Raw genomic sequence first — 21,224 nt, 5'->3', positions numbered from 1 at the left:
TGACATTTAGATGTCCTACCCTCTCTGGATTCTGTCCTGGATTGTGGGCACAGAGCACGAGATCTCCATGTAGCAAAGTAGGGTGCTGTGAAGCTGCAAACTTATTTGGCTTGCACTCCAAGGCCAGCTGCTGCACACCAACTTGAAAACAGATTAAATTCTAATGCAGTTGGTTAAATCACAACCATTATGATGAGATGAATCAGCCCAACATGAAAGAAGAGATGAATTCTAACTATCGGAATCAATAAACTGATCTTTCATCTCAGTACAGGAAAGATGTGGACCGGTTGGAGCAGGTACAGAGCATGGATGAGTATGTCTCCTCTATCTGGAAAGAGGTGGAGGTTTGCAGCCTGGAGAAGATGCTGGGGAGATGCTACTACGAAGTGATAACAAGCCAACGTGTGTGAAAGGTGTCAAGCTACATAATGAACAGTATTTTAAGAAGGTAAAATCAATTGTTGCTCAGTTGTTAATGTCTCTGAAAGGAAAGTCTTGCTTCACTACTGTTCAATACTTCTATACTCATGAGGATCTCAGATCAGAAGAAAGAAAACCAACACATAAAGGACTATAAAATAGCAAATAACTGAAGAAGACAAAGCAAGTAACTGAAAGGGTCCTCATTTGCAGTAAGGAATGACAACAGCCATAAACTGGAATATATAACTGGCAGTGCAATGTGCACTGTTCCTCATTCTCTAAAGTTTAATAAATTTTTACAAATAATATAAATTCAAAGAACAACTAATTTTCTGTACATTCCTACAGGTTCAGCCATTGACCTAGTAAGTGTTCCAGACATCCAGAGGAGGGCATGGACAACTGGAAAGAAAGCAAAGAAAGCTCTGCAGAGGAATAGTGATGGTGGTCTTATGCAAAGCAGAACATTGTGAGAACTTTATCTGGTATGAAGTATGAAAACTGTTAAGAGACTTCCTTTTAAGACATGTCAATCTGTTTCACAGGCATCATACTTTGCTAAAACTTTCTGCATGGCATGAAGATGACTCTAAGGAGTTGGCACTGTTGAAGCCCCAAGAGAAACATGTACATTCTGTCAACCCCTCATGTCTGCACCCATGACTCTCACAACACTTAAAAGATTCTAGCATCTACAAGCTTATTAATTAGTCTCAAGTGTAAAGTCAAGTTCAGCCATTAGCAAACTGGAATATTATATACAAGAGTATCTAATTCCTTGAGTCAAAAAACCTTGATTCATCTATGTTGGGATTAATCTTCTGGTTTGGTTAGGAAAAGAGCCTAAGTACATGCAAAATAAGTTGATAGTCTACACTCATCTTTTCAAGGATAAATTTGTTAGCTTTTGTTCCCAGCACAAAGGATTCTATGAGTATTTTTACTATTTCTGTTTTTTAAAACTGTATTTTTTTATTTTAAAAATTCCTATCCAAATATAGGCCTAGTGAATATGTATTTAGGTGTCTACTTTTTAAATCTGTATTTCCTGATTAATGTTAGTAAGTCACCATTCCTTGGATTTTTAGCTCAAAATTCAATCTCCTATATAACACAGAGTTTATTTTCAATATTTAGACCAAGAAGATAACTTTCATACATCAAGGACCACTTGGTTAATTTCTACAGTACTTGCAAGAGCAAGTTTATTATCTAGAACATGTGAGATTTAATGCAGGTGAACCATTATCTGAGATTTGCTGGAGCTTGACAAGAGGTTGTAAGTTAATTACCTCCTTTTGTAGATGGAGTTTGAAGAAACTGTTTGGTTTTGAAGGCAGCACGAGGCAAATTTTTCTGCCTTTGCAGAGCTGTTGAAAGACAAGAAGTGTTATATTTGTCTAAGAAGATAAGAAAACTAAATTTACTGGGAATTTCAGAATTGTATCCACTTGTGAAGCATCAAGGAACAGTGTGAGTAGAACACTCAAAAAGCTGCTATGACTCTGGAAGTGATGGAATTTTGTCAATGGTGCTTGCTCGTAATTGCAAAGAGTTGCACAGGAGCGTGTCAGAAATTTTGCGGTGCAAAATGCGCAGATTTGGTAAGAGTAAAGCTTCTTGCAGGGCAAAAAGCCCAGAAATGCAAAACAAAAATTAAAACACCAAAGGGAGAACAAGCCACCTAGCAAACATGCTACAGCAATATGAGAGCAAGATTAGATATAGATGAAAATTAAACTGTTGTATTTGACCTAGCAAGACTAATTTTTTCATTTTAAAATTGTTTTCAAAAAAATATTCTAACACTATACAAAAGCATAAATATTTGTCTAATATGATCATCATATAAACAAATAGTATTCTTCAGCTGTGGAGAATTAAGCCTTCTTGAGAGATGTATTTTTTCTCCCCTCTTCAAATGCGAGAAGACTTAAGCTTAAAATGAAGACTTGACACTTTTAAGATATATGAACTGCCAGCATGTACCTAGCACGATAGAAATTGGTTTTTATTGCTCCTTTTCTCCCTTGTCCTGCCTTTTATCCAGTAACATTCAAGGGCTGGTACTGCCTTGAAATGACCTCACTACCTACCAGTTACCAAGAGAGAAGCCAATGTTCCAAGAACTGCAGAATCTTGGCATGGGAGAGAATTACTTATTGCCAGAAGGAATGCATTGACTCAGCCTATTTCCATTGCAGCACATTTAAGGGGGAGAAGGAGGAAAGTAGTCAATGAAATAAAGCTTTGACTACACAGAGACTTCATAAAATGATAATGTATGAATAAACATCTGTGCTTATCTCAGTGTATGAAGTTTTATACCAGCATAAAACTGATTGCACTAGCAAGGCTTATTTCCATAGTGAGAAGGAAGAAAGATGGGGGAACAGCTGTACAAAAAGATCCTGACCCTGAGTAAGGAATAATCCCATCACCAATTACTGAATATTGCTATAAAGAAGGTGGGGGGGGGTGGGGGGGAACAATTTGAATCCTAATATTAGTTAATCCTTTTGTTTGATAGCATATAATGATTACTATCACCTTTCCTATGCTTCAGTCAGTGCAAAATACATAGTATTTTATGAACTATAAAAAATTAATAATGTGTTTTAACATCATGCTGAAATTATGACTAGGCAGTCTATTCAATTTAGTCCTAATAACTAACTATAACTGTCATGTTCAACAAACAGGAAAAAGGAATTAGTTTGTTCATAAACACAGTAAAATTCTGCCTGTGCCTACTACTAATAGAAACCTTATTCCTTCTATCAACTAGAGTCTAATGCAAAATAGCCTGTGGCAATATGTAATTCTTATTCAACTGGCACATGGTCTTCCTAGAAACTTTTTTTAAAGCATACATATGAACAGCCAATTAAGCAGAGTAAGGTCTCTAAATATGAGTACAATTCCTAGAAATTTACTGAGGCAGACCACTGGCCAGACTGCTTCAGTCGTCAAGTATTCCACTTTATTATTTTCTACTGAATCACTGTTTTTGTTATACCACACAAAATGAAGAAAAGCTTCTTCCTTCATATTTTGAATATGTTTTTTCCTAATCTGCTCAGATTTCAATATGCTACTGCACATGGCACTTTCTTCCCCCATCATTATTCACACTTCTTGCAAGTCAGAGAGATGGGATAATGTGGAAAGTATTTTAAATGTGCATATATCAAATTCCTTCCTTCTCAATGGAGACTCCAGGAAATAGACACTCAATAGCAAAACATTTCTGTGCACTGAAACACTGAACAGAGCTTAGGCAGTACAATTTAAGCAATGCTGAGCAAACATGCAGTTTGAGATAAGCGCCTAGTGCATGTTTATCCACACCACTTGCTGCTCTTGAAGTGCTCCGTGTGCTGTGACATTACCTGTCACAACTGCTGCCTGCTGAACACATGTAGTCACATTTACTTCTGATCAACAGAACTGTATTACTTGGTTTCTTCAAAACTTACTCTTCCTCCTTTTACTCTGAACAGGCCAAGCAGTTGGATCTTGGCAAGCAGATCAGTCACTTTACTGACAGTTTGAAGAATCTACAACTCTTCGAGAAGGTTTTGTATTTAGCTCTTCTTAAAAGCATCCAAGTGCTCCTAGTGCCACTAAGTACAAAAGCATCACACAGAATCCAAAAGCAGGTAGCCCTTACATGGAAGTCACCTTACAATTTCTAGAGCTTTGTACAATCTATGTGGTATAGGACCCAAACAAGAAGATTTCCCATCACTAACACTTTAGACAATACCTATTCCTTGGGGAACACACACATTACCGTAAGTGTTTTAAGGTGAAATATTTACTAGCTTTCGTATTTTAAAAAAAGTAATTTCTGCAGAATGGCATGGAGAATCAGATGTAAATTAAGATTCAAATTGTTACAATTGCTTTTTAATTCAATGTCTCTTCAAAACCAATTTGGATTGTTCACTACATTGCAGCTAAAAGTTAAAATGCCAATGTTTTCATGTTTGCAGTTGTACCTCTAAACAAATCATATGTGTCTTCTCTCTCTTCTGTAAGCGAGCAAATACAATTTGGCTATAAAACTGTAAGAGGAATTGTCATTTCAGAAACTTACTGGATTCCTAGCTCATTTTTGAATGCCAGCAACCATAGCAAGTTCAGTATTGCAGCCACAGCAAATGTGCAAGTAAATTATGAACCGCAAATCTTTGACAAGGAGCAAAGTAGTGACCTCGGGTGGCAAGCCAGCATCCTCGCAAAGGTAAGCTCATGCAAAACTAGCAGGTGTATGAGGAAGCTTCAAATCCCAAGACCCAGAAATCATTGCCAAGGGAAAACAAAAATTTGCTGCGATTTAACAGTGCTTTGTGCAAAGTGACAAAATATAAAACCAATAAAATAAAAAGTATACAATAAAAAGGACACAATTCTGGAAATCTTTATACAATGTACAGTATTGCAGAAAAATTTTTAATCCAGACTAAGCAAAGATACTTACTCATTGACTTCACACACAAACCGTTTTACGATTGTCAATAGCAAGACTCTGACAAACATCTGTAAGAGCAGGGAAACTGTAAAAGCTAGAAATCTGACCTTTATTAATGATATTTAACTTACATTTAAATGTAAGTTGATCTAGAGTGGTTCACATTTGGGGAAATTGTCTATGAAAGAAAAGCAAATTTACCTAGTAATTCTTAATGCATCCGCAAGTTGAAAAAAATAAACACAATCAGACCACTTTTGCTCCTGCAATGAAATAATTTACTAAATATTGAATACTGTGACTTCTGTTGTCTCATCTTTCCAGAAAATTTAACCATTAATGTACTTTTAATTCTGGAAATAGCCCTCTAGCTAAGTTGCTCTCTATGCTCTTCCTGTCCCAGTTCACTCAATTCTAAAGCACCAAATAAAATCTGTAGATATTTTTACTAAAAATATGTTTTCGTTAATTTTCTTTCAGCTCATTTTGATAATTCTTCCTATCTCTGAAATAGCACAGCTGTAAACCAGCTGTCCAACTGCTCTGAGTGCTTTACACTTTGATAAGGCTGCCTAAGAGGTAACAGTCGTGCATTTGAACTACACAAACATCCTTTCTGCTGGAAATCCCACTTTCTGAGTGTCTGAAAAAGGTGGAAGAAGAGGGCCAAGGTGCAAGGGTGCTGGAGTAACTTACACGAGAACAGTAAAGTCACACTAACTTCTATCTACTATAGTATCACACACCTGGGAGTGACTGTCCATACAATCCTTACATCTGCTCTAAGTCTGTACAAACACAGAAATCTTGGAGTCTTTGGCTTGATCTCTATTCCTTATTCTGTATTTAACTATACTTGGAAGCTGTTTTGAAAGTTTTAAGACAACCAGCCAGGTATGCCACTATGCCTTTACTGTTCTATAGGTAAAATACTCCTAGTTAAATTCACAAACATTATTTTTACATTTCCTGTCAAATATTTAGATTACTGATGAACCTTTATCACAGAATTTTTACAGTTTAAAGCTCTACACATAAAAATATTCATCATGGGTTCTTCCCTTGAAAATGTCACACAAAGTTATTAAATTCAGAAACCTGCTTTAAAAGAAATGGTCAGGAAATATTTAAACAACAGGAACTGGCAATACTGACATATAAAGAAACACTGAATATTTAATTTTTATTTGCTTTGGCTTCTTTAAGGTCACCATTTTCAAGATATTTGTGAGAATAGCAGCATTTTCATATCAGCAGTTAACTTTTGGAGAAACTAGGAAAGTAGGAGTCCAGCAATGGGCTAATATGTTTTATGAGACACAGGTTCATCCAAACCTTTTTTAGGAAGTAACTGACACTTAAATAAGATTGCCAACTGGATATATAACCCATGTGCCAAAAAAAAAAAAAGAAACTGCAGACGGGTTAATAACTTAAAGGGTTAAACTGAAATAAATCCGTTCAGGTCATGTTTCACTAGTTTAAAAAAAAGCAATAAACATCATCTAGGTGTTTTTTCAGAGCCTATAAAGAAAACAGTTTCAGACTGTTTTCCCAAATACTGTATTAATAATTCATATTACTTCTACATATACTTTTAGGAGGAAACTATGAATGATATCTTAATAAGAAACCAGAACTTTTCTGAGTATTTTGTGTACCATAAAAACAGAGTCACAAAAGTCTGATTAAAAATGAAGATTAGCATCTCCAGTATGGCAAACAATGTTTTGTTTTGCCCTGAGACTTCAGAAGACAGCCGAATACCGTCGCTTAATTCTGAATTTTACACTGAAGTAGTACTAAAGGTACTTACTGGCTGAGGCTTGAGGTTGAATGCGAGGTATTCCTCCATTTGGCACTTGGAAGTTTGAGTCACTTCTGCTGTTTTTCACAGACTCTGCTTGGATGTTAGATGTCCTGGACAAGTTTGGAAGACTACGCCTTAGTTTTTCTGTATGAAATAATACAAAGTTATCACAACGTCTGATGCTGGACAAAGGTCAGGTTGTGAACCCATAGTTGAACCCCAAATGTAAGTGACACAAAACGTTAGACATATAAAACTACACTGCAGTTTAAAAGCGTATTTTGTTACATTACTTCTTCTCAAATCTATCACATGCAAAATATTTATGTATCTAAAAAAGTAAGAACGTATATTTTTCACCTATCGTGAAAAAAGTCAAGCATATTGTGTTTTGAAAGTGAAACATATCTGGATTGTGATTCTCTGGGTTTTATTGTATTGTTATCAAAGCTGAACAGACAAACCTAATTTGCAGTTTTGCAGAGTTTTCAAATTATTAGCTCAGAAAGTTATTTGTAACAAAATGCTTGCCTTAAGACAAAAACAACATAGATGTTTGAGTAAATTTTTGAGACTACCTTGTCCCATATCAGTCCATTATACAAAAAAAACCCAGATACCTCTGGAAAGGACCACTTCATACACAGCATTCAAAATTATTGAAGCGTCCAGTTATGCTTCATCTTTCACATATGACTTGACTTATCTATTCAGCTAATGTTGATATTTCAGGGGCCTTCTAATATTTGTACCACTGTTCACAGAACAGGAAAAGATGCCATTAAGTACTTCTCAATTCTAATGACATTCTATGTATCTCCAACCCAAATTGCAGAGATTGCAGAGCTGGGTTGATGACATACTTTGGGTAGAAGACTGAAGATGCCTTGACAGGATGGGTGGCCAACCTGATTCTGCAGAGGGATGCAGTGAAGAAGTAGGTTAACCATGCATAAGCACTAAAGGTGAAAACAAAACTAAGTCTTTATCGGCTGAATATTCCAACAAGTGTACTTTTCTTCACTTTGTAGTTTGCATTCCTTTGCACTGCACTTGGTACATTGTTGAACCCTGTCAACCAAATTTCCCTCCAACCATTCTAGAAAAATAATATTTAAAAAAAAAAGAAAACCTGAACAACTTTTTTTGGCTGCTGCTGTATCAACTCTGAATATCCAAGCAACACTCAACTGCACAGAAACCACTGCAAGATAACTACTTGGAAGTGCTTCAGAAATGCACGATCACACTCTATTTTGATCCGTCTGGTATGTGGGATACTAGCTTTTGGTACCATTCCTCTCTTAGGATATTTTCATTGCAGCCCATCTAGCACAGATTAAGACTTTAATTTTAAGAAATCAATAGGAAAGGAATTCTCAATTAAGTTACGGTATAATTAACTTTTGTGGTGCACATTTTTCTAGATACCTAAAATTTCCCCAAGCCACTATTAATAGTAAGGGGAATTCTTAATATCTAAATGTATTTTCTTTCTAAATTTAAGATCTTACTTGCTGGATAAAAACTATGTTTGTTGAAATGGGAACATCCTTGCAAAGTTTCATCCCAGTAGAAGGAGTTTCTGCTAGATTGCTACTAGGAAAAAGTACATTCAAGAAGAAAAGTTGTATCAGGATTGTATTATTTTTTTTCTATGCCAATATAGTATAACTGCATTGAATTTACTCCAAATTTTATTACGCAGCAGTTTTCACAGCTTTGAGATATCTAAAATATTCAACAAACGCATGAGTTAAGTACTAACATTTTTAAGACTATATTAATGATTGAAAAGTTTCAGAGTCCTGTGCAACCAGAAGAAAGCATTCAGCTGCCTCACAGGCTATAGGCATTTATAAATCGCCATGTTACTCTTATCTGACCACAGTTACTTTCCTCTGCATTTTGTTCTGTCATCTGCAAGGTCTAACTCTACTAGTCAATGAGCTTCCCTGCTTTTAGTGCGTTTGCCTGCCAAATATAGACCTTGGTCACTATGAAACTCAATTATACTCACTGACTGGATAACATCTAAAATAAATATAAGCCTATCAACTCATCTGACTGTAAGGGTGCCCCAGCAGAACTTAAGCTTTGCTTGCTCTGCGATTTCTTCAGCAATTCAGAGATTAAACCACAATGTTACACAGCCACATAGTTTTAGGACTGCACACTGACAAAACTCCTTTACAGAAACTACACAACTACTCACGTAATGAATTTCAAACAGATTTTTACCTTCACTTTTGACATTACTAGTTTGCAAGTCTGTAGGATGACCTTGAAGCGAAAGACGAGGTTGCTGTAAACGGCTAATCATAGGCTGCGGTGACACTCTACTGTACTCTATGCTTCGAGCAGGTGATCGTGAGCGAGGTGAATTTCTTGGAGATTGTTTTGGTGAAGGCCAGGGAGAACTGCGAGGTGATGGTGAGAACCTGCTAACAGCAGGGTGCACTGTGTGATGTGTGCCATCTTCCTCATCTTCTAAGCTCTGTGCATCAAGCTCCTGGTCGCTGAATGTGCCTCGCCGGGTGGAATTGCAAGAGGAGCCAGAACTACGCCTAGAAGCTGTGGCTGCGTACTCTTGCCGCAGGCCTGGCAACAAGAAGAATGTTGTTTACTTGTTTCCAGCCCACAAATGGTTCAAACTAGAGACAGTGCCCACAGATACCTTCACAGCTCTCAAATTTGGCTCACCTTAACTCCTGTTATTGGAGGCATTAAATAAATTCTGATTAGTACCAAAAAGTTATCTACCAGCTAATAATGACTTCCATTAGGTGAGCTCATTCCTTTTCCTAGTCAAGCAATCATGCGTATAGGTCTGTTGTGTATGCATTTGTTCATTTCCTCTCCCAGGCTGCAACTAGCAACACAGGCTACCTCATAATTTTGGTATCAAGTAACATCCTATAACAATTATAGCAGCCACAATGAAATGTCTCTTGCAATGTATTAGTGAATCCAACCAAAAAAGCAACACAATAAGCTACTCCTAGAGAAACTGGAGGTGTCAGATCAGTGGTCTCTGAAGTGTGGCACCCACACCCTGGGTATAAGCAAACCAATCCACTGGCATACAGCAAGAAAATTCTGAATAACTAGTGTCTTTAAAACAGCATTTATCATGGCTTTATCTCATGCTTTTTAAAACAATAATTTTGTGTATATTTGTGTATTTTTGTCTATTTTATACATTAGAGTAATATACGTCTATAATTTATTAAAAAGTACATACACTGGGCATTTGGTTTTGGGTTTTTTCACTGATAAGGATACACAGTAGTCTGGAGACCATGTAGTTAGACAGTCAAAATTATTTCCACTTTCTACACATTCAGAGGGACATAAAGTCTCAACTAAAGCTAAAAAGACAGACATCTATATAGGCACTTTTCTTAATAATTCTTTGCCATATTGACTTTACATTTTGGTGATTTAAATTATGGTTTAAGCATTGATGTGAACAAGACTGGATTACATCAGGAAGACACCAGTCTCCTGAGAAGAATGGTGGCAGGCAGTAGTCCATTCTAACAATCATCCTTTTAGCAAATACTGTACCTTACAAATTCATTCTCTCCAGCATTGTCTTGTCCATTGTTCCTAAAGAAAACTTCTACACAGCAGCTTCCTTTCCTTAGCCTGGAGGCTGAAGTCCTTAACAGCTTTCTTGGGCAAATTACATTTGTACATCCACAGTAGAAATTATACTGCTTTTCCATGCTTACTAAACAAATGCTACTGCAGTTATTAAAAAAAAAAAACAACACAACAGCTCTACTTTGATTTCAGGAAAAAAAAACCCACTTACTTTCTTCCTGCATTCGTGCTAAAATTTGTACATCTGTAACATCATTTAACTTGTAATTAGACCCAATAGAGTCTTCATCCATCTCCGATGCACTTAATTCACTGTCCAGAGAAGACTGTGGACTTAGTGGAGGATTTCTATCTCCTGAAATTTTAAGGTGACCTATGGAAAAAAAATAAAGTAACAGGATTGTTGTTACTTAAAAAAAAAAAAAAAAAGTAACCTGCATTTCCTTTCCTAGAAAAAGCCACCAGTCTGAAGAAATTGCCACTGAGACATTGATCTGGCAAACCATTTGAAACATTTGATTATTTTATTGCAAACCTAGGCTGAAAATGTAACTTCCAAAAGCACACCTCAGCCATTACCTTCTAAAAAGCAATTCTATAAAATCATTGCAATAGTCTCAAAACAAACTAGTGGCAAATAATTTGGTCTATCATAGCATGTCTCAACTGCTATGAAGTTTGGACAGCTCTACAAAAAGAGCAAGTGCATACCTGGTTCCATCTGTGCTTTCATTCTTACCTGTGTATACTACCTTGTAAGAAATAAGTTTGACTGGATCTTTCTTAACAATAATGTCTTGCTGATCCAATGACTATTGATTCAGTTTGGAATGCTTAAAATATTACTTTATCTGAAGATACTGCCTGTTGCACATACACACCTTTGCTCAACATGGAAACCATAACAAAGAAAAACTCTGTTTGCTGCCTTCAGCCCTCCCACTGCCTGTTAGATCTCTGTCCCCCAGGCAGACATGTCATTGTAGCACCAAGCTACCAAAATTAAACCAAAAACTGGGTGATGGCTCTCATGTAGTGCAGGCTTCAGTAGAAGTCCACAGTGAAGTAGTAATAGCTGGATTGTCACTGCAATGTTTTTTCATCTTTCCTGTAAACTAACTTAAATGATATGCAATAAGCCAGAGCAGAAATACATTCCAGGCAACAATTTTTTTCATGCAAAGAAAAGTGTAGAATAAAATTAGAAAACATAATCAGAAGTTAATTTTTATACTGATGGCTACAAAGGCTCATGGAATACTTAACTAGAATGCATGCTTCTTCCTTATATTATACTGTTCACATCTCAGAGGTATTGATGAATACACTGCATACCAAATGTTTCAGTTAGTAAATAACAGGATAGTTGAAAAGACTTCACAACTACCAACCCCTAACCTTTGAACACCCACCATGGAACTTACACCCCTCTCAATTACAGGGTCAGTTCCAGAAGCCACTTGGAACTCCACAGAATGAACTCTGGTGTTTTGGTCTAACTGCTAATCACATACATCAGTAATTTTTGGGACATAGACACCCAAAGAAAACATTTTACATGTTTCTCATGCCAGAAAGTATGTAAAAAAAGCCTTTCCTAAGAAGCTTAAAATTGTATGATGCACACATCCTACAAAACACTGGAAAGTTCTTGAGTCTTTCTTACTCTAGTTCAATACAAATGTTGTCTATTTGAGCACATTTGTGAAGGAAGAGGAGGAAGAAAGGAAAAGACCATGAACACAGTGAGTTACCTGAGGTACCAGGAGGTATGAGCTGTTTCACTAAAGCAGATTTCACTGGTGTTGAGGAGGGAGAGTTGAAGCCACTGCTGTAGGGGCTACCAGTATTTGGACTGTAGGAACTCGCATAACTGACTGCACTGAAAGGGCTGCTGTACAAACTCTGTCTCTTGAGAGCTGCAGGAAAGGGGAAAATGATAAATTATACTGAATGAAATGAGGAAAAACAAATACAATACTATATTGTGTCTTCAGTGTGATTTAATTACTATGCAATTCAAGTAGAAAATTTCAGTCACCAGAAAGTTTTGCCACTGCTTTCGTCACTCCGAGGTATAACCATAATGTGAGAAGAGTGGGAGAAGAGGGCAAGAGAAGACAGTGACAAGTTACAGTTTCCTTTTAGAAGTCATATCTAAGATCACTATAGCTGATGTCTTTGAAATGTCCAGTGTAGGTGATGGGAAGCAGGAAGGCAGCAGTAGCTCAGTTACACTAACATACACCATATACATAACTACATACACACCAGAGCACGGCACGAAGTCACGTTCTCAGAACTCTCAGACCTGTCTGAATCACACAATACTTGAGCAGTAACCCCAAGACAGCACCACACAACTAAGCAGTATCACCTACAAAATTTCCCTAAGCATATGCTAAAATGAAAAAACATTAAGTAAGGCAAATGCTTCTGTATAGATCTGTGGGTACCATGAACCTATCAGAATAAAGCAAATTGATTATTTCCTACTGTTAACTTTCTGTTCTAATGACTTGGGATTTTCTGACCATAGGCTTCAATCTCATACACAATATAAGATCTAAATTGGGTACTTTCCTCTGCCATTTATTGTAAATGTTTCGATGCTAAGTATTTTCAGATGAATTTTAAACACTGGTGAGTATTAACAGTAGTGAACAGTATGATACTGAAATTCCACTGGTTGTTGGGTATTTATTATTTGTTTAGTTACTTAACTATTTTGTTCAAAAGTTTACATTTAAAATATAACATAAAATGGAATTTCAGCTACAGGGGTAGTGGGATCCAAAAGATATTTAAGACAGTTTTGCTATAAATCAGTTCCTTCACTGCTGGAAGTATATTAATGCAGAAGTATATATAAGGACAAATTAAATTGCAAAGTGTTAAGATAAAAAAGCTAGAAAGGCCAACTTGATGTTATGTAAATCCAGATTAGATTTAATTGTAGCTCACCCAGCTGCTGAAAGTAAGCTATTAAAAAATATTGTGTGACATTTCTGTTAGTGAAAAGGGACTTCAATGAGTGCAGTAAGAATTAGGCTACTGGTAACAGTGGACAGAAAAAAAAAAAAAAAAGGAAAGGAACTCAAATTTCCTTACTAAAAATCACTGTTGCTTTGACATTAGAAGCCAAAACAGACTACAGTTACATGAAATGCTGCTTTCAGCAGCCAAGCCTAGCAAAGCTTTGGCTTCTCCCCTTTGCTCTTGGTCACCAATCTCCAGTTGTCCAGTGCAAACATTGGTGGGGCTGCACTATTATCTGACCTACTAAAGTAGATTTAGGTGAAAAAATATCAGGAGTATTTGACTGCCTCATCTAATTTAAGAGTGCCCCAAAATAACCACAACATCCAACCTAACCAATAGCAGAATACAGCACAGAGGCAAAAGCAGCAGAAATTAACGCTGACTTTCAAATTCCTAAAATTGCATCTCGTGTAAAGATCCTTTCTAAACCAGTTAATATTACTAGTGTTTTAGTTAGAATGAAAAGACAGTTATAGATGAAGGATGAAAGGTTTATATTCCAGCTTTCACTGCAAGTCTTAAAACAATATGCGTTAATTTCATCAAATTGTGAATTCACTAAATTCTGGCAAGTATTTATGAGGTATCTTCAGTTTGTGTGTCAGAAGGGAAAACCTCCATTTGATAACAAAGCTCACTAAACAAAACCAGTAATTAAAAGTCACTCTGTTCTGGGTGACTATGATGAGGCCTTTTGATATCAAACTTCTAGCATTCACAAAGGAACCCCAAAGCATCTATTGCAATTGAATCTTTGTTCTCACACACAAAAAAAAGTTACTTTTCATCTCTTGCCAAAAAAAGGTCATTAAAAATCCCTAAAATGCAAGTCTGCACAACAGTTCTTTCTTTTCTATTTATTACACAGACAAGTATTTTAAAATACTGACCACAAATTAGAAAACAATTCTACTACTATATGGTCTTCAAAACAGGCTCTTTGTCTACATTCATAATGATACAAATTATTTGATCATACACAGATTTTTTTGGATGAAATTTAGTGACTTTGCTACATGTAAAAAGTTTGCTCTGGTATGTGGTGAGACTTGATACACAGAGTAGTTTTCACAGTAGCTAATGTGAACCTTCATCAGCACGTTTTCCCAGACAAAAAACATCTGGATTCAAAACCATTTTCTGGACCAGAATTCCTGAAGGTTTTCCAGCAGGGATTTCTGTAACTCAGGAAGACATCGCTATTTTTGCAGTTTGAGATACAGTCTTTATTAGAAGTGTCAGACAAAATTAGCAAGACAGTTAATAATTTTAGCATTAAAATGATCCTAATATTAAACACTAGCTTACAAAAGATTACGCATTAGCTTTCGAAACACCAGAAGGGAGGTTTGATAATCAAAAAGTTTATTTTAACGTAAATTTTCTTTTATAACATTCAGAAACCATATGCAGTATCTAACTCCTTTTAGGTATGATTTTGCTGAAATGGTATTGAATTTTTCTTTTGCTGTAGAAAATAGGAAATCTGAGCGCAGAATATACATGAAGTTCCCTCTAGTCTGAACACACTTCCAACACTGAGCATGACTTGCTCTGCAATGGTAAACCTGACTGCTGACAAGGCATTGTGCATCAGTAACTGCTAACAGTAGCATGGAGCTGAGAGCTCCTCTCTCCTTTATTGTCATGCAATGAAAATACAACGGAAGAAGAAAATGTGAAATACAAGAGAGCATTTGAGAATGAAAAAGAGGAAAAAGATTAAGATTAGAAAGACGTAACAACAGGAACTAACAATGTAAAAAGAGTCAATGCAAAAGAAGCATCAGCAAGGATTCAGGAAAAAGTTATAGAAGTATGAAAAGCCTTATCCATGGAGACTAGAATCTATTAACTGAACCAGTAGCTAGTAACAGGTTAAGTGATGGGTCCCTGCGGTACAAGTACTATGCAAAATGCAAGTTATAGGATACTCCTGAAGTGTAGATAGGAGAAACAAAGTTACAAGAAACACTACTTGTCTTCTCCAGTGGAGCTACCTGCTACCCTTATTCTGTAAAGGAGGCTGATGGCTCTAAAAGACAATTTTCTGTTTTGTTGAAAATTCACGTTTACATGAATCTGCTCCAACCAGCATGTGCCCATCTTTCCTAGCATTAGTACTTCCACCAATTATTACTATAAATTAATTGTGGTATTCTTGCAAGTATCACTGCCAGAAGCAGATTCACAGGTCTAGGGGAAAACAAAACAAAAGGTGAAGTTACCTAAACACATTCTTGGAATGTTAAAACTTTCAAATATATTCATTTGATAGAGAAGTTTCCTGCCATTCTGCTTCAGCTATGAATTTTTAAAGATACCCTGTGGGTAACAGAATTAGTGGTAGTTCTGGAAGACTTCTACTCAATTCTGAAAGAAGTGAAACCACAAACAGAATTATGTCAATCAACTGCTATCCATTCATAAATACTCAGTAGTATTCAGATTCCCAAACATTTAGCATCATTCATAAATCTCTGTGATGCGAGTGCTTTTTGTTGCTCAGAATCTGTCTTTGCCTGTATCTAGTCATATATCATGTTAACTCTTCAGGTAAATTTTTAACAGACTTTTGTCCAGGCAGCATAAAAAAGCACAAGAAATAGGGAAAGATTGAGGGTGACTCATACTGAAGGCACTTCCACCACTACGCCCACAATTTCTGTAAGAATAAAAAATGGATTTATATTTTACTAAGAACAAATTCAGTACAAACCAGAATAAGGACTAAATTGCTCCAGAAAACAATACAAGGACAGGAAAGAAGTTACAGTCAAATAAACTCAGCATAAAGTTTATGTATAATCACAGAAAGGGGGTGGCTGTTGGAACCACTCCTGGAACTGTGTGTTCATACACTCTTAGCTCAAGTCCAACTATTCTGCTAATTCCTGAAGATAATAGTTTAACATGTAGTAGTAGCAGACTACAAAAAGATGGAACAGGACGAGAATAGCTATTAAAAGCAAGAAAGTAAGTTGTCTCACAATAATTTAAAAAAAAAAATAGGCTCCAAAACAAAGCCTGAAACCAGGTGGACAGAGAATTCTAATCAAACGTTCAGCATTTTGCTGCTGGTTTGACATAAAAAAGTCTGGTAATAGGAGGATGGAGAATGCAGGCTTTCATTCTCACAGGGTCAAACACTCTTCAGTTTTGAATATATCCAACTAATTAGTATTAAGGAAGAATCATAAACTCTGGATTTTTTAAGATCTCATTACAGTCAGATTTTTAAAGTTACTGGGAATGGGGAAAATAAATCAATACCATTTCCCCAAAGTATTGAAAAACTTAGGCCTCCATTTCTTTAGATGAAGTAAAATAATTAATTTATCAGAAAATCAAACTTCATGCTAACACACTGACAAGTACCTAACAATTATGATACCTTATTACAGACTTCTATTAAAAAAAAAAAAAGAGAAAACAAAAGAGTTAAAAACATTGTTTTTTCCTGAAAACATCAGACCAAACTATGGAGGTATTACAAAACTCTGAAATCATGACTCATGATTTAATGCCTTCTTTCAATTCATTCATACAATCCAGAAAATGAGTAGAACTAATGACTTTGTAAATCATAATGAAAGCTTTAGACACAAGTAATTAATAGATATTTTATCTCACAACCATTAGCTAATTTTGATGCTGTTTCAGAATATACACATACAACCCAGTGGTTTCAGTGTGCAGAAACTCACCTGACATTGTTTGTTCCAGCTTGTGGATCAGTGACTTCTTAGCACATTCAACATCAGGACTTGGGTAATCCAATACCTGTCTGCACCAAACTAAAGGACTGACACTTTTTTGCACTGGATTCAGTTTCTTCTTTGGAGACGTATACAACCTGGAAAAGAGAGATAAAATATAATTTATGAGGACAGACAAAATGAGCATAAGAGCAGACATGCAACAGAACACCACACAGTATGCTATTTATCGTTTTACACTCTATTTACACTATAGTACAATCCCAAAAGATAAAGAAAGCACAGATTTGACCCTAAAATTAACTCTTTTGGATAAAGCATAACAGTGATAACATATGGCTACCAAGAACTTCAGACACGTTATGTATATGGACAATTTCACTGTCACATAAATGTAGAAATGATGATTAATCTTTTCAGATTCACCTGAAAGAAATTAAAACACTATGCAATAGAGAACTCTTGTTTTCCTAAGCAAAGGAAGCAATAAACATCTTAATAGCCAAGGAGCAGTGCTAAAATACACAAAACACAACTACTGTTTTAGTAGCCTAGAACAATAAAGAATTTATTTTTATTTATTATTTCTATCCTAGTACCTGATATTTTCATTCTCTTTGAACACAGAAAAAGGAACTATCTCTGTCCTAAGGAGGTATACAAGCATTAGCAACAAGGAAAAAGAAATAATGCACACAGGAGAGTAGAAAGAAACAATGAGATCAAACTGTTTTGCCAGATATACTTAAGCCTTTGTCTGTCAGCATTTCCATTCATGTTTTTTAACATCAACATTCCATGACTGAAGAAAGTAGTAATCCAGTTTAATAACTCTAGAAATTTAGTTGAAAGCTTCTCCTCCCTCAACAGACAGATCAAAGGAAAAGTCATAACCAATCACACACTCAAAATAGGGAACTTTAAGCCTTACTTTGGACTAGAACCAAAGTTGGGAATGTGGTTCAGCAAAAGACAAAAGTGAATTGCAAGACATAACTCTTAACTAGAGATTATGCATGTGTAGAATCAGCTAAACAAGCATTTCTTCTAGAGTAATGACAGACTTCATATTCCAAGTGAATGACTGTATTCCAGTGTCACATAGGAACATCTGACAGTCTAATCAAACATGCTTCTATACAAAATAGACAACAGAAGTTCTTCTCTTTATGCCAATGACATTAGCAACACAGAAGTTATTTCCCACAACTTTCTCTACAAGATTATCTCATCTCTCCTCTGTAATTCTAGAACTTGAACTGTTGGTGTTATAATAGCTTTTAGAGATTCTTTTTGTAATTACTACCATTAAGTTAACTTCTTACAAAAGCTTGTGTTTATAAGACCATCACTCTACTCAAAACACTGATCTTTATTAAGAGTGAGCTCCAAAACACTCTTCCCTCTAACACTGAAATTAGCAAACTATGCTTGCAGAACCAGGTGAGAAAATATTTATTAGCTGCCAGGTTTTAAAATAAAATTGAAGCTCTTTGTAACAGTCCAAATAGTCACTGCCACTTCCTGTAGTTCAAGGGGTTTATGCTTTGTCCAATATCATGCTGTCATAACTAATTTTGTAGAAATGCCTACAATTGGACACTCAACCCAAAAGAAAAGCTAAAAGCCCTTCATGTATTTATAGCCCTGAAGATCCTTGAAAAGCACAAAAGTCACTCAATTATCACAGTTGTGTAAACAATGATGCCACTTTCTTTAATTTTTATGACATCTCCATACCATTAAAAGTAATGTTTAACATTTACTATGTCTCTAACATTTTGAATTTACTGTCTTTTTAGTACTTGCCTGTACTCCTTTCTGTCCTAAGGTATGTTTATACAATACAAAGAAGCATCAAAGGCAACAAGGCCAGCTTTTACCCAGTACAGGCCAGACTCACTCCTGGTTCTCTGGATAGCTGACATGCCTTGCTGTGTTTGAGAAGTTCCATGCACATTCAGTTTACAGTAGTAGCCAGTATAAAAGACAAGAAATGAAAGTGCATGTCATCTTTGAGAAACACACAAAAGGGGCATCTTCAACAAACCTCCAAGATTGTTCTAATCAAAACTCTACCTGATATTTTAAGCTTTGACACATTCTTTTCAGGAATTCCCAATTGTTCAATTTGTTTCACAAGTAGTTTATTTACTGAAGCAATCCAGGCTCACACAGTTCCCCCCTCTTTTCCACCTCCCTTTCTAACCAAATATATATCCCATATTGCCCCCACCTCTTCCCAGTCAACTGTTTTCCTTTATCAACCTTTGTTTCATGACTTACAAGGAAAGACAGAACTTGACACCATACACATTTCGTGCAACTCCACTACAACACACACATGTACACTGATGCAGTGACAAAACAGCTCTTTCAGGACAGTTTCTTATACATCATGCAATTATAAAGTCTCACGATAAAGCGGTGATCTTAATATCCCACCTGACAAAGAACAGCCAATCTCAAGTCTTGAGACTTAATTTTACTTGCTTTACCTAACATGGATTTTACAAAAACTAAAAGGACCAAGGGCAAGGCTAAGAAAAGAACCAGAGTGATGCCTCTATTACCTCTTCCCCTTTTCCCAACATCAGAAAAAGAACAGATACATGAAGCACATACAAGTAACTTCATACAGCTAAGTGGTGTTCTTTGTCAAACTGTTTGACCCAAATGATACAGGTCCTCTTTAGCTGGAGAACCTTCCAGAAGAGATCCCATTTGTACCTGTCAATGCATTCTGCAGCAACACAACACCACTCATTGGCAGTACAGCAAGTTCAAGATAGAAGATTAACAGAATAACTTAATACATCTTTAACTACTGTAAATCAACTCTCTCAAAACAGGAAGTTAAAAATGACTGAGGAAGCCGACAACTTACAGTTGCCACCCATACTACAAATGTTAACACAGAAACACATACTCCAATCTCTCCACAACAGAGTAAAGACTCTACAACTCAGTGCCATAAGGTAAAGCAGAACACAACGGTATATTAAAAGGTGCTTTGATCTACTTTGAAACAACATTAAGGAGACCAGACACTATGACTGCTGCAGCCATTAGTATTTCCTTCCTTTGGCTCTTACTTGTCAACCACACCACAGCAGCACCAACCTGAGGCTGAAAGCAGCCAGGGGCTCTACTGATTCGTTCCAGGAAGAGGCAGCACACAAAAGGGCAGAGCTTCTGCAGGAAGACTGCTGAGACTACAAGCATATATGGTGTCAGCCAAACGGGGCAAGCTGCAGCATGCTGCACTGGGACACAGATGAGTCAGAAAAGGCTTTGAAGAGAGAGGACACACCACTGCGGTAGGAGTGGAACATCTGTGTACAGATTACCTCACCTGAGAAACACCTCCCAGTGCATTAAAATACAAAAGGCTAGTTGCCATAGGCATGAAACAAGAAGCCAAAACTCTTAACTGGGAAAAAAAGGAAGTGTCTTTTTGCATCAAAATCCTTCCACTGCTCAGTATAAGAGTGAGGGAAAACATGCAGATGAACATGAAGTCACAAATCTGAATTAGAAAGAAGATGGCAAGTGGAAGGAATCTGAAATTAGAGCTAATTTATTTTAGCTACATTAGCTTTAAACAAAAACTGGAAGGTACAATAAAGGAAATTAAATGGGAACACACAAAATGCATGCAAAAGCAAGATTAAAAACCTGAAGACGTGATGAGGAGAAAAAGCTGAAATCCAAGGACAAATCAATAAGAAATGCCCCTAAAATACAAGAAGGAAACTTCACAGCAAAAAGCTAATGAAAATATATAAATCAGGAGACAATAATACTGGACAGTATTGGAAACAGACAATTCAGAACACAACAGTGTCAATCTAGGCTATTTTAAAACAATTTAAAAGTTTCAGGAAACCCTATCTGAAGTGGCTTAAGCATGTTAGTATTTAAGAGGATTTTGAATGGACAGTTAAAGATCTGAAAAGCATCTCTGGTTGAATGACAAATCAATCAATCAAAAAATTAAGTGACTGCACTTATGTGGCCCATGGATTTCCTTTCCTTCTCCCTACCCCACAAAATTCCTGTGTTACAGCTGTGATTGAGATACACATTGCTTAGCCTGAAATTATTAGTTTTCAGCTCTACTTCACAGACTACTTCTAGT

At 36.3% G+C, this 21,224-nt stretch overlaps 1 protein-coding gene and 1 long non-coding RNA gene across 5 annotated transcripts in view; one reads left to right on the top strand and one right to left on the bottom strand.

Moving 5' to 3' along the window:
• The window catches only part of SLAIN2 (SLAIN motif family member 2), a 33,968-nt gene that overhangs the window by 7,030 nt on the left and 5,714 nt on the right, over positions 1-21,224 (bottom strand). Inside the window, exons 2-8 of one of the 4 annotated variants that reach the window (XM_021526951.2) lie at positions 17,072-17,220; positions 12,077-12,241; positions 10,534-10,695; positions 8,955-9,314; positions 6,720-6,857; positions 4,913-4,971; positions 1,720-1,796 (exon numbers count right to left, since the gene is read on the bottom strand). In XM_021526951.2, the coding sequence (XP_021382626.1) occupies positions 4,922-4,971; positions 6,720-6,857; positions 8,955-9,314; positions 10,534-10,695; positions 12,077-12,241; positions 17,072-17,220 (1,024 nt within the window). In that variant the 3' untranslated portion in view covers positions 1,720-1,796; positions 4,913-4,921. Of the gene's footprint in view, positions 1-1,718; positions 1,797-4,912; positions 4,972-6,719; positions 6,858-8,954; positions 9,315-10,533; positions 10,696-12,076; positions 12,242-17,071; positions 17,221-21,224 lie in introns of those variants that run through there. The other 3 variants (XM_021526478.3, XM_021526871.2, XM_021526560.3) reach the window with 3 other exon arrangements.
• LOC116183622 (uncharacterized) lies at positions 6,869-7,795 on the top strand. The gene is made up of 3 exons (XR_004148284.2): positions 6,869-6,938; positions 7,549-7,650; positions 7,745-7,795. It is a non-coding gene; the product is annotated as an uncharacterized LOC116183622 (long non-coding RNA).

The sequence above is a fragment of the Lonchura striata genome, chromosome 4 (assembly GCF_046129695.1).
Source record: "Lonchura striata isolate bLonStr1 chromosome 4, bLonStr1.mat, whole genome shotgun sequence".
Classification (NCBI taxonomy): Eukaryota; Metazoa; Chordata; class Aves; order Passeriformes; family Estrildidae; genus Lonchura; species Lonchura striata.
The sequence above is the reverse complement of the archived record's forward strand: the minus strand, read 5'-3'. Positions and strand labels throughout refer to the sequence as shown.